Source organism: Cebus imitator, unplaced genomic scaffold (genome assembly GCF_001604975.1).
Source record: "Cebus imitator isolate Cc_AM_T3 unplaced genomic scaffold, Cebus_imitator-1.0 Scaffold169, whole genome shotgun sequence".
NCBI classification, from domain to species: domain Eukaryota; kingdom Metazoa; phylum Chordata; class Mammalia; order Primates; family Cebidae; genus Cebus; species Cebus imitator.
The window spans coordinates 697,693-711,802 of record NW_016107484.1 but is presented as its reverse complement, the minus strand read 5'-3'; the positions used below and the strand labels follow the sequence as shown (position 1 = coordinate 711,802).

The following is a 14,110-nucleotide window of genomic DNA, read 5'->3' as shown; positions in this document are numbered from 1 at the left end:
GCACGCGCGCACACACACACACACACACACACTCCCTCCCTGCCACCCCAACCCTCCCAGGAACCTGCACCCCAGGACACTACACACACGCACACACACACCCCATCCCTGCCACCCCAACCCTCCCAGGAGCCTCTCCACAGCCTGCCCCCACCCTCCTCACCCCCCATACCTGCCATTCTCTGCATTCCTCGTGGGTGGAGAGCTCAAACAGCGTGACGGCATTGTAGAGCTGCCAGAACTAGAGAGAGGAGGGCAGGTGCTGCTCACCCACCAGGCTCCCAGGTCAGGCCAGCCCCTGCCACAACTGTGGGTATCAACTACCCCCAACACTAACAGACACCCCCCAAAATGAAATGCAGGCACCCAAGGCCAGGGCAGTGCTGGGCCAGTTCTGACTCCTGCCTCAGCATCGCTGGGCCAAGAGGACGCTGTGGGGCCCAGCATGGGGATGGCTGGAGAAGGAGGGTGAGGCCTGAAAACCTTCTTTTCCCAGGGGCCAGCCCAGACAGGAGACGCCCACAAACTCCATGGGGACTCACATGGCCACAGAAGAGAAAGGGCAGGAGGAAGGTCAGGCCCCGCCACATCCAGGACTGGAACCCTTCTGTGGAGAGAAGGGAAGAAAAAGGACCCATTGAGAGGCTTCGCTGCCCCCACAGCCCCACCAGGCACCCACCCTCAGCCATGCCAGTCACCCTAAGATGAACCAGGCACAGTCACACATGGGGGACAGCCCTTGCCTGTCATAGCTAGTTGGGCATTCACTGTGACAAGAGCAGCCCTGTCACCCAGCCTGACTGCTCTCACTCCTCAAGCCACCAAGAGCCAGGTGGCCCTGACAACACTCACAAACTCCAGGCGCTATGCGGTTACTAATTCCTTTCATCTGCAAGGGTTTCACATTTTATAATGATGTTTCACATGCATGATTTCCATTGAGTCTTGACACAGGAGGACCTACTTAGCAGAGTAATCTGATGGCAATGACTATCTCAAAAGATAGTCGGGCCAGGCGCGTTGGCTTCCGCCTGGAATCCCAGCACTTTGGGAGGCTGAGGTGGGGAGATCACTTGATTCCAGGAGTTCGAGACCAGCCTGGCCAACATGGTGAAACCCCATTGCTACTAAAAATACAAAAATTAGCCAAGCGTGGTGGCCAGTGCCTGTAATCTCAGCTACTCGGGAGGCTGAGGCAGGAGAATCATTTGAACTCAGGAGGCGGAGGTTGCAGTGGGCTGAGATCATGCTACTGCACTGCAGCCTGGGCCACAGACTCTGTCTCAAAAAATAAAAAATAAAAAAGCATAGTTGTATTAAAAACAGTTTGCCCTGAAATTCTTGATGAGAGGGTCTCCTTACTTTTCTGACCGCCACCCCTATGGCTTAAGAGTGAAGCATATGTCCCTGTGCATATGTGTTTCTACACTTACACGTACTGGTATGCAGACACGTTAAACACAGTGTGTACAACCAGCACAAGGCTAATTGTGTATGTATTCTAAAACACACACAAAAAGTAGACATTTCCAGAGGCTGAGACAGAGGCCTGGCCTCAGGGCCTGGCCCACAGCTGGCCCAGCACTCGGCAGCTGAAACAGAATCCAGGACCAATTCCGGAAGGCGCCTCGGATAAAGGCAGCATCCTGGCTCCGCTGCATGGGAGGTGCCTGCAGGGTCCAGTGCCTGTCCCCCCTCCAACCCAGGCCCAGCTACTCACCCACCGTGAGATCCAGGTGGTTCCTCTCCCCCAGGGCCCGCAGCCGGTAGAGGCAGCCCCTCTGGTAATAATATTGCAGGAACTGGACGCAGCCTGCAGGGGGAGCACAGTGCCCGGGCTCAGGGCCTAGTGTCCCTGGAAGACAGGGCAACACCTCTTCTCTGCCCCAAGGGTAGGCTGGTGGGTCTTTACTGGGCAGAGGGCAGACAGGGTGCCCTGGTTACAACTTTCTCCCATGCCCAACACACCACACACCCACAGACACACGCACACATCCACACACAGAAACACACACACACTCCCACAGACATAGATACATACACACGGATACACACCCACAGACACACCCACACTCCCACACACCCAGACACGCACCGAAACACACATACATACACGGACACACGTACCACACACACACCCACACATACACACCCATACACCCACTCATATGCCGACAGATGAACACACCCACACACCCACAGACACATCCACACCCACAGAGACACACACACACACACCCTTTGGTCTGAACCTGCTTTATCCCTAATCCAGAACACAAAGCTCAGGTAGGCGAAGACCCATCTGAGCCCCAACTAGATTAGAAACTTCTGGAATTTTCCACGCAGTAGACACTCTATAATAGATGCTTGCTGGAGTGCAAGCTATTCGAGTGCTGTGCTGGGAGCTGTGTGTAACGCTAAGGCACAAGAGATAGTTCCATGCAACAGGATACTTCGTTGTTGCTAAATTTAACAGGAACGAATGGGTTGGTGAAAAGTAAAACCCTCTCCCTGTCCCCAGCCATCCAAGCTCCCCTCCCCAGGGGCAACCCTTGGGACCAGTTCATTGGATACAAATCCAGAGCGATTTTCAGAGGAGAAAAATAATGTAGATTTCCATTTGGAGAACTCATCTAGGACTGGGAAAGGCTGGTGCCCGCAATGCTACTCAGTTCTCAAAAATCACAGTTGGCAGGGTTCCAGCCCGGGGAAGTGGTGGGGACTGGGAGGTGGCTGGAGCTGACCTGGGGCAAGGACAGCTCTCTCTCTGGATTTCTGGGACCCTCTCCCCAAGTCTGGTCTCTGCCGCACAGGCAAGCACTGATGTGAACTGGGGGCCTCCCTTGGTCACAGTCTCGGAAAACTGTGTCCCCTCCCCCAAATCCAGGCAAGAGTCACTCACTCTGAAAAATGGAAAATGCTAAAAACTGGTTGCGAAACTTCTGATAAATGAGTCCATTAGGCCTGAAGAGAAGGTAGGAAAGAACAAAGGTGCAGCTGCTGTGAAATTGGACATTCCTCCCCACCCGACTCCATTCCCGTCAGGAGAGGGGAAAGGTGGATACCAAGTCAAACTGAGGCCTGACTCCTGCCCTCCTATCCCAGGGGCTGGGCGAGGTCATGCCCATCTTCCTCTCTAGGACCCCAGGAGTCACACAGCCGTGCAGAGGTGCTGACCCCCGTGACCCCGCTGTCCTCCGAGGTCTCCTTCAGTGCCCAGCCTTGCTTGCTCCCTCAAGCCTTGCAGCCCCCGCTACCTCTGCTCTCAGGGGCACCTGAAAACATTCCCTGAAAAACCCCCTCACGGGCTGGGTGGGCCACACAGCGTCTGGCCCAGCTGCAGGCTCATGCTTTCTTTCCCAAGTTGGTGGTGGAGGCCCCCCACTGCCATCTGGATCAGCCCCCTCCCCATTCCCAGGCCCCAGGCTCTACTCCCAGGAGGCTGGAGGCGCCCAGCGAGGGGCTACTCACCAGGTCAGCATCACTCCGGACAGGAACGTGGACACGTAGTGGTGAGACACCCACCAGCCTTTAATTCTCGGGAGAGGGAGAGAACAGAAGGCGCTCAGGCGGGGACAGGGACTCAGGCGTGTGTTGCTGAGGCCCCGCCTAGGCAGCAGGGGCTCTCTGCACTCAGAGACGGCTTCTTGGAGTAAGAAACGGACCCGAGCCATGACCTTGCCCTTCTCGCTGTCCCACAGGGCCGCACCATCCCACACACACCAGCTTCAGATTAGCCCGGACTCCTACCTGGGCTTCCGGTGACCCTTAGAACACACCCCTGCACTCATCCGCCTTCAAGCCTCACTCCTTTCCTCCCCACCAGGTCCTCTCCCCAGCACGCGGATGCTCCAGGCACGTGGGTTCTCCTAGAGCCCGCCAAGCCTGCCTGCCGCCCCCTCAGGGCCTGCCACAGACTGAACAGTGGCCCCAATTCCTGTGCTGAAGCTGAGCCACTCAGCACCTTAATGTCCGGACCGTATTTGAAGACAGGGCCTTTAAAGAGGGGACTGAGGTAAAACAAGGCCAAGCAGGTGGGCCCGAGTCCAGGGTGACTGTGTGTCTTCAAGAAGGGGGAAAGACGCCAGGGCTGTTCGTGCACAGAGAAAAGGCCACATGAGGACACATGGGAAGGCGCCATCTGCAAGCCACAGAGAGTGGTCTCTGGAGAAACCGGAGTCCCTCCTAGGCTTCCAGCTGCCGAACTGTGAGGAGATACACTCTGTGGTTTAGGACGCCCGGCGGGTGGTATTTCCTACAGCTACACCCAGCGGGCTCGCTCAGGGCCTTCGGACTTGCTGCCCTCTCTGTTCCAAGACCTCAGTCTGCCTGGCTCCCGGTCCAAGTTCAAGCTTCAGACCAGCTGTCATCTTGCAAAGGCCCCCTGACTGCCTTACCTGAACCAGCCCGATGGCCCAGCTCGGATCACACTGCCCCGCGTCATCTCCATGGCACGGACCACCGTCAGCAATTACGAACCTTTCTTCCCGGTATCAGTCCCCTTTCCCGCCCATGTGTCACCTCCAGATTGAGCAGCGGTCTTCTCACTGTTTTTCACCAATCAATCTATGACCCTGGGTTCCAAGCAGCTGCTCAATAAATGTGCTGAATAAGCACACACGTACATACATACATACATACACACACACACACACACACACACTCTCTCTCTCTCTCTTTCTCTCTCTCTCTCTCTCTCTTTTTTCTAGACGGGGTCTTGCTCTGTCACCCTCTCTGGAGTGCCGCTACAATCAGGCTCACTGTAGCCCTGACCTCCCAGGTCAAGCAATCCTCCCACCTCACCCTCCTGAGTAGCTGGGATCACAGGTGTGCGCCACCACACCCAGCTATTTTTTTTTTTTTTTTTAGAGACAGGGTCTTGCTATGTTGCCCTGACTGGTCTCAAACTCCTGGGCTGAAACAATCCTCTCACCTTGGCCTTCCACAGTGCTGGGATTATAGTCATGAACACCGTGCCTGGCCACACACTCTCACACAGGACTGGAGCTGCGATATTGCTCTGTACAGAAGCAGAGGCTGGTATGGACGCCATATGCGGCAGCTCACACCATCTGGGGCAGCTTCTCCCCAGAAGCCACACACCCAGGCCCATCTCCTGCCATCTCAGCGACAGGAGGCCCTCGCCCAGCCCTGGACTTCACCTGTCCAGTCCAGAGGCTGTGGGGACCCTGGTTCCAGAACTTAGTGCTCCCCCAGCTGGGGGCTGTTGATCCACAGTCAGTAGAGCCTGGTTGTCACCCCCATCCCCAACATCAGGGGCAGCCTAGGAAGAAAGGAGTTGGACCCTCAACCCTGTGCCCTTCAACGTCCCAGAGTGTGTCTCAGGCCTTGGCTGGCCTCCTGGGCTCCTCTTGTCCAAACACGTGGCAGCAACTTGCCAAATGCACCCAGGAGCGGCCAGCCCCCTCCTCCCCAGGACTGGGTAGTGGAGGCTGGGGATGCCCGTGGGAACAGTTGTTAACCTTCATCCCTCCAGAACTCTCTTGGGGCTGGGCAGGGAAATGGGTCCACTCACTAACGGGGGAACCCTGAGGATCTGCTCAGGGGTGAGTTGGTTCGCAGAGGGAGATACTGGATTAGGCTTTCTTTCTTTCTTTTTTTTTTTTGTTTTTGAGACAGAGTCTCACTCTGTCACCCAGGCTAGAGTGCAGTGGCGTGATCTTGGCTCACTGCAACCTCCACCTTCTGGGTTCAAGTAATTCTCCTGCCTCAGCCTTCCGAGTAGCTGGGACTACAGGCGTCTGCCATCACGCCCAGCTAATTTTTGCATTTTTAGTAGAGACGAGATTTTACCATGTTGGCCAGGCTGGTCTCAAACTCCTGATCTCAGGTAATCTATCTGCCTCAGCCTCCCAAAGTGCTGGGATTACAGGCATGAGCCACCATGCCTGGCCTTAGGCTTTTTTTTTTTTTTTTTTTGGCTGAACCAAGAGGGCTTTCTTTTTAACTAAAATCATCCTGGAACCTGCTTGACACCTAGGTCAGTACCTACAGATATGTCACAGCTTTTTTTTTTTGAGACGAGTTTTGCTCTTGTTGCCCAGGCTGAATACAGTGGTGCGATCTCAGCTCACTGCAACCTCTGCCACCTGGGTTCAAGCAATTCCCCTGCCTCAGCCTCCTGAGTAGCTGGGACTACAGGCGCCCACCATCATGGCCAGCAAATTTTTTGTATTTCAGTAGAGATGGCGTTTCACCATGTTGGCTAGGATGGTCTCGATCTCCTGACCTTGTGATCTGCCCACTTCGGCTTCCTAAAATGCTGGGATTACAGGCATGAGCCACTGCGTCCGGCCCGGTCACAGCTTCTCAAATGGTAAATGACATTCCAAGGTGTGGTTCTGCCACAGTCTACTTGGCTGTTTCTCTTGTTTTTTTTTCTTTTTGTAGACACAGGGTCTTGCTAGACCAAACTGGTCTCAAACTCCTGACCTCAAGCGATCCTCTTGCCTCAGCCTCCCAAAGTGCTGGGATTACAGGCATAAGCCACCATGCCCGGCCTCTGGCTGTTTCTCAACTCTCCCTGTTGATCTCAATGCTGTCATGATGTCCTTGTGGAAGTCCCCTAAATGCAATGACACTGTTTCTTCTCAGTGGCTACCGGAGGCAGGATGGCTGGGTCAAAAAGTGTGTCCTGTCCCTTGTCCAATTACCCTCCAAGCAGCCATCCCAATTTACACTTCCATCCGCAGCGGAAGAGAGGATCTGGGTCCCGGAATCCACATCAACAGTGGATGCCATATTTTAAAACTGTTACCAAACTGGCCAGGTGCAGTGGCTCACACCTGTAATTCTAGCACTCTGGGAGGCTGAGGCAGGAAGACTGCTTGAGCCCCGGAGTTCAAGACCAGCATGGGCAACATGGCGAAACCTCATCTCTACAAAAAAAAAAAAAAAAAAAGTAAAAATTTGCTGGGTGTGGGGCTGTGCGCCTATAGTCCCAGCTACTCGGGAGGCTGAGTCAGAAGAACTGCTTGAGCCTGGAGGGCCGAGGTTGCAGTAAGCCAGGATCGCGTCACTGCACTCCAGCTTGGGCTACAGAGAGACCCTGTCTCCATCAACAAGTAAATTAAATAAAATAAAAATTGTTAGGAAACTTATTAGGTGAAAACTGGCAAGTCACTGAGGTTTCAATTTATATTTTCCTTGTAAGGGGGTTGGAACCATCTTAAAACCTTCCAACCAGAATACACACATCTTAAGAACACAGACTGCATCTTAGCCTCGCTTCTTCCTTGAGAGCCCATGTAATAGTTCTGGGCATAAACTGGCTTTTCAAGCAACAGCCTGTGTTCCCCAGGAGCCCCGGGGAAGGGCAAGGCTTCATGCAGCCCTGTACTCCTACATTCACAGCACCAGGCAAACAGTGGGCACTCAATAAATGCTGACGCAAATGACATCTGGGAGGTGTGGCTGTGAAGGCAGCAGTTAATCTGGATGCCACCAGCACAGAGGTGACAGGAGACTGCTGCAGGTGCCACGTGAGGTCATGGGAACAGGGTAAGATGTCCATCTACTTCTTTGTCCCCAGAAAACCCTCACCCCCACCCATGAATCCTAGTCTCGCCTGTCAGAGTCTAAGAAGACCTCTGGCTCCAAATTTCTGACAGCAAAGGCAGTTGCCAGGTCCCCCGACTTCCAGCCTCAAGAGCAACCAGGAGGTCTCTCTGCAACCTTCCAGAGCTCTGCCGAGCCACGTGTCTGCCCTCAGCACTTGGCAAGCACCACACTCCTTTGTCCTGCTCCTGAAGATCCCTAGAGAAACGCCCTCTGCCCGTCTAGGAGGAGCCTGAGGCAGACGCAGACTCCAGGCAACAAGCCTGACTGAGCGGCAGCTTTTCATTTCACAGCTCGCTGTGCCCAGGGCCCAGCTCTGACAGATGCCACCAATAAACACAGCTCGCTGACATCGGGTGAGGCTAGAAATCGCTGCTTCCCCGGCCTGGCATTCACGAGCCCCGGCATCCATCTGCACATCCCAGGGCTCTGGGCTGGGTCTGTGCATGTGTGTTTACATAGCCATTTGATTGTGATGTAATTTAGATGCCATACAATTCACGCATTCAAAGGGTCCAACTGTGTGGTTTTCAGTATATTCACAGAATTGTGCAACTGTCACCACAAACTATTTTGAAACCTTTTTATCACCGCAGAAAAACCTACACCCATTTGCAGTCGCTCTCTGGGTCCATTTCACCACAGAAGTTAAAGCTTGCAGGGACTCATGGACTTTTTTGATGAGCTCCAAGAGGAGTAGGTGCATCCATGGCCAGACATAGGGACAGCGTGTCCCCGTATCTGGAAACTGCAAAAGGTAGAAAAGTAGACTTCTCCCTTCAGGACACATTAGCATGGCTGTGAGTGTGCAGAAGACATGTGCACCAGCCACTATGAACCCCAGGCTGTTCTTGGCTCTGTGCCTTGGGACACCTAGACGGCTGGGGAATGGCTTCTACACCGAGGACCACTCCTGCACCTGTCACCCTTATATGTTTGTGTCTGTCTGAGGACAGGCCCCTAAAAAGCCCATTAGAAGCAGGCACCCTAGGCTGGGGCTCCCTAGAAAGGCCAACACGATCCCTGAGTCTATTCATTCTGGCCCAGAACTAAGTGCAACAGACGTTGACTTTTTTGCGCAGTTGCCAATCACAGCCCATCCTGGTTAGGTGGCCTCTGCTTTGCTCCTGTGGACAACCACCTCACCCCCACACTCAGTCTGGGTGGCTGGGATAAAGCTCAGGCTTATTACCAAGCACATGACCCCCAGCCAACCAAACAGGGCTCTCTGCATTCCTCTGGCAACAGTGACTGGCTCTTGGAGATCAGTAGGTCACCCAAGCCTGGCCAATCAAAAGTCTGTGTCAAGATTCCAGCTGGGGTGGAGGGAGGTTCTATCCGCCCAGCGGTTGCTATTAATGGGAGGCCTACCTGGGGGCCACTGGGAGCCATCACAGGGGAAAACGGAATAAGGAGCTGGAACCGGGCTGTGAACGCTGCCTGAGCCCTCCTGACCTTCTTGAACTTCCCAGTTACATGCACCCATAAGACCCCTTCAGGTTTAGTCCCTGTGGGACAGGTTTCCAGCATTTTCAAGTTTCCAGGAGAAGCTGACTTGCTTATTATGCTGAGCTGAAGAGTGGCATCTCACTTAGCAGGCACCAGACATAAACCAAGAGTGGCCTCATCTCCCCATCAGGAAGTCCCCACCCCCACCTGCTTCCCTGACCACACCTCCTGTCCCAATTCAAATCTCAGGTGCAACCAGAACTGGACAAAAGCATCACCATCAGACCAAAACAGGACAGCAGGCCCGCAGGAAGCCCGCAGGGTTCAGCAACACTGTCTCTAGAACGCCGTTATGGCCCTGGGACCCTTCCTCATCGCAGAACTTGGGTTTGATTCACTTCAACGAAGACCGTGGGGTTTTGACTGTGCACCAGCCCTGAGCGGATGCTTCGGGGATGAGAAACTAGAGTCCATCCCAGTCTCACCTCCCACCGCCTCCACACGGCTCTCCTGCAGAGGCTTCTGAGCTACTCCCTGGCAGGGGACCAAGCAGGAGAAGCCTCAAAGGCATCTCCCTCACCTGCCTCCAGGATCAATCAGCTCTGAGAAGCAGCTGGGGGAGGGCGGAGGCTAAATCTCCAACAGATGTGGAGGATGAGTCACAAGTCTGAGTCACTCAGATTCAGCCCACCTGCCTTGTCCCCTCCCCCACAAGCTGGTCCCAGCTCCCGGAGTCATTTTATTAGGTTGGTACAAAGATGACTGTGAAACACAAAAACTTTTGCACCAAGCTAAATAGAAGATAACGTATCTATTTGCATCTGTTTGGGCCCAGAGGCCCCATTCCAGACGACAGACTCCTCAAGCCCATTCAAACGCCTGCCCCAGGCCAGCAAGGGGAGACAGACCTGGAGGAATGGTTCCATTGCAACCTCAAATTCCTTGAACCCTATCTGCTATGAAAAGGACTTTAGTAAACAAAATTCTGGGCTGGGCGTGGAGGCTCATGCCTGTAATTCTAGCACTTTGGAAGGCTGAGGTGGTGGATCACCTGAGGTCAGGAGTTTGAATCAGCCTGGCCAAGATGGTGAAACCCCGTTTCTACTAAAAATACAAAAATTAGCCAAGTGTGGTGGTGGGCACCTGTAATCCCAGCTACTCAGGGGGCTGAGGCCGGAGAATCACTTGAACCCAGGAGGAAGAGGTTGCAGTGAGCCAAGATCTCACCACTGCACTCCAGCCTGGCGACAGTGCAAGACTCTGTCTCGAAAAAAAAAAGAAAAGGAAAAACACTTCTGTGAGTGCTCCCAGAAGGCACAGAGTGTGAGTTATCTTGGAGTCCTTCGTTCAGTGTCTGGTACTTAGGAAATGCTCAATAAATGTGTGATGAATGGCAGATGGGGGTAGAGCAGACCCACGCACGAAGCTTTGCATTGCAAGCTCAGAGACAAACATCCCTGCTCTTCCATCAGAGCGTAAACTCCAGGATTTCCGAACGGCTCCTGCAAATTGTTAGGCAGGGGAGGCTGGCTTTGCACTCCGTTTTTGCCCCTTTAGTGGCCCTCTCTGTTTTGCTGGAGGGACCTCTGCTCACTGCTGCTCCCATCTCTCCGGTCACTCCACCATCCACAGCATGCCATACTAGAATAAAAAGCTGCCCAGAGTAACTCTTGCTAAAGTGTAATGATTGCTAGAGGCATCACATGCCCCTGAGCCTCTTCTTTTTGAGAGAGGGTCTCACTTGCCTAGGCTGGAGTGCAGTGGCCTCAACTTCCTGGGCTCATGTGATCCTCCCACCTCAGCCTCCAGAGTAGCAAGGACAACAGGTGTGCACCACCATGCCTGGCTAATTTTTTAATTTTTGAATTAAGACAGGGTCTTGCCATGTTGCCCAGGCTGGTCTCAAACTCCTGGGCTCAAGTGATTCTCCTGCCTCAGCCTCTCAATTAGCTGGGACTACAGGCACACACCAGCACCATGCCCAGCTATTTTTTTGGGGGGCGGGGGTAGAGATGAGGTCTCACTATGCTGCCCATGCTGGTCTTGAACTCCTGGGCTCAAGTGATCCACCCACCTCAGCTTCCCAAACTGCTGGGATTACAGGCGTGAGCCGCCACACCCGGCCTACACACTGATGTTTTCTAAATGGCTATGTGCTACAAGGCTGCGTTCCGGAGACTCCCTGTTGACCTCAGGAGGCCAGGTAGGAGGGGGCTCTTGTCCTTACCTCCAGGCTCTATGTTCAGGGTAAAAGCCGGCACGGCAGGGACCTGCCATAAGAAACTAGCAGGCAAACAAGCAGGAAGGTGGCGTGTTAGGCGGTGGGGGCCGCAGCTCCTGGGCATTCTCCAGCAGGGAGGAAGCAGGAGCTTGTTACATTTTGTTTCAGGAAATAACAAAAACCAGAATGGCACATTGGCTGGCACGGCGACTCACACCTGTAATCCCAGCACTTTGGGAGGCCAAGGCAGGTGGATCACCTGAGGTCAGCAGTTTGAGACCAGCCTGGCCAACACGGTGAAACCCTGTCTCTACTAAAAATACAAAAATTAGCCGGGTGTGGTGGTGGGCACCTGTAACCCAGCTACTTGGGAGGCTGAGGCAGAAGAACCGCTTGAACTGGGAGGCAGAGGTTGCAATGAGCCGAGATGGCGCCACTGCACGCCAGCCTGGGCCACGGAACAAGGCACCACCTCAAAAAAAAAAAAAAAAAAAAAAAAAAAAAAAAAAAAAAAAAAAAAAAAAAAAAAAAAAAAAAAGGAATGGCACAGAGGTTTCAATGGCCATCCCAAAAGGAATTAGGCTTTTGGAAAACAGGTCCTCCAGGTGGCAAGTCATGGGTTTTAACTGGTCTCAAGACTCAGCGTACAGGCAGGCAGGGCAGGAAGGAGGCTGAGAGAAAACAGGGCTTCTCACACTCAGAGCCCTTCAGAGATGGGGGCCAAGGGAACCCCCCGTTTTGCTTAGACTCACTCAGCACCGCTGACACACCCCTTCCCCAACGGGACTCTGAAACAGTCCAAAGAGGAGACACAACCTGTCCGGGGCACAGGGCTGTTCCTCGAGGGCCCTGGGACTGGAGCGCAGGAGCCCACACTCCCAGCCTGGCCTCCGTCCTCCCCAGCATCTGCTCTTTGGGGACAGGTTTGGCCTAAGACTCTCTTCACCTGTCTGCTCTCCCCTCCATCTCCCTGTGGAGGACCATCCACTCTTGTCACCAAAACCCGTCTATCCTCCTAGTGACAGTCTCCCAATTTTCTTCTAGGGAACCATTCCTCTACCGACACTCAGCTTCTCCACTCCCAGTGACCACTCTCAGGGTGGATGTGAGGCTCAAGCCTGGCCAATCACAGCACCGCATTCCCTGGCAACAGTGACTGGTTCGGGATAGGTACCCGATCCATTCTCTGCCTGGACCTAGCCAGTGGGACCCAGTGGGAGTCTTGGAAGAGACGAATGTGCCCTGTTTGGTGGGAATGCTAGAAATAGTGACGTGAGCCTGGAGCTGCTGGGTGCCTCACATGTAGCCTGAGATAAAGACAACACAGAGGGCAGAAGTGAGAGATGGAGAGCACCTGGATCGAGCCTTACCTGAAGCTAGCACAATGGGTCCCTTCTTTTTATGAGAAAACATGTTTCTTATTGTGTTAAGCCAGTCTGAGTTAGGGCTGCTGTTGCTCATAAGCAAGAGACTGATCATAAACAAGAGCTGCTGCATCAGCAGCGGCAGCTTCTGGTATTCCCGGGTCTGAACAGTAACAAAGCAACCCCCAAGGAGAAGAGGAATGCAGCCTGAGGGTGTCAGTCCCCATCTAATGTCCCTCATGACATTTTCCTTTGACTGCCCTTGTGCTCTCCACAAAGCCAGGCCCCCAAGTACCTTGAGCCGTTGCTGATGAGAATGCTCTCTCGAATGGTCAGGGTGCAGTAATACCACACCAGCAGGAAGTTGAAGACTTCGTCAGTTACCCTGTGCAAGGAAACAGCCCGGCGGGGAGGGGTGCAGGTGTGAGAACTAGGCACGGCCATCCCCCACTCACCCCACAGAGCAGCAAACCAGGCCAAGGGCTACCCACAGCAGGCACTGCCTCTCTCTGGAAGCACTTGTGACACCAAGGAGGCAGGGGGAGCTTGGTCTCTTGCGTGCCTTCCCCCCGCCCCTGCAAATGCCTCTGCACCCCCTCATCTTTCTCCTTGAGTCCCACCTATGCTTCAAGCTCCAGCTGAGTCTCCCCCTCCTTCCCTGACCACTCAGCCTAGGACAACCTGTCTTTTAAACTCTTCCTGTCTGATGTGAAATTTCTTGTGGGCTGTTAATGGAAGGACTTTAAGAATGGGAGACTTGGCCAGGCATGGTGGCTCCTGCCTGCAATCCCAGCACTTTGGGAGGCCAAGGCAGGCGGATCACGTGAGGCCAGGAGTTCGAGACCAGCTTAGCCAACATGGTGAAACCCCATCTCTACTAAAAATACAAAAAGTAGCCAGGTGTGGTGGCGTACACCTGTAGTCTCAACTACTTGGGAGGTTGAGGCAGGAGAATCACTTGAACCCAGGAGGCAGAGGTTGCAGTGAGCTGAGATTGTGCCACTGCACTCCAGCCTGGGCAATAAGAGCAAGACTCCGTCTCAAAAAAAAAAGAACAAGAGACTTGATGTTCTATTTTAGGTTGTCTGCAGTGTTAAGCTATAAATTCCCCCGTCCCCTTAAACCGTCTGTAAACTTTGTTACATATACAAAAAAAACCCCAACGGGCCATATTGTCGTAACACTAATTGAAGAGCCCCTTTCCCTCCTCCTATGGTGACCACAGCGCGGGGCTGGGCTGATCTGGCCTTGAACGCGGCAGACCCAGGCTGTGGAGCCTGCTGTGCATGGTCAGCATGGAGGGCGGCAGACACGCTGTGTGGGGATTATCAGAGCCTCACTGGCCTCAGCCCCACAATCTGTGAAGTGGGAAGGCCAACCCACCAGGGGAGCACCCCTGTGGAAAGAACTCTGGGAGAGCCAATGACAGTCGTCCCTCGGAGGCCTGCCCCACCATGGCCAGAAAGGCCTTGTCTTTGACTTTTTTTTTTTTTTTTTT

The 14,110-nt window shown here is 53.8% G+C and overlaps 1 protein-coding gene across 1 annotated transcript in view; it reads right to left on the bottom strand.

The window, feature by feature from the left end:
- The window catches only part of TMEM120B (transmembrane protein 120B), a 53,642-nt gene that overhangs the window by 1,269 nt on the left and 38,263 nt on the right, over positions 1-14,110 (bottom strand). The window contains exons 6-11 of the mRNA XM_017544286.2: positions 12,908-12,997; positions 3,472-3,537; positions 2,903-2,964; positions 1,721-1,813; positions 543-607; positions 173-241 (exon numbers count right to left, since the gene is read on the bottom strand). Coding sequence (XP_017399775.1) covers positions 173-241; positions 543-607; positions 1,721-1,813; positions 2,903-2,964; positions 3,472-3,537; positions 12,908-12,997 — 445 coding nt within the window. The remainder of the gene's footprint in view (positions 1-172; positions 242-542; positions 608-1,720; positions 1,814-2,902; positions 2,965-3,471; positions 3,538-12,907; positions 12,998-14,110) is intronic.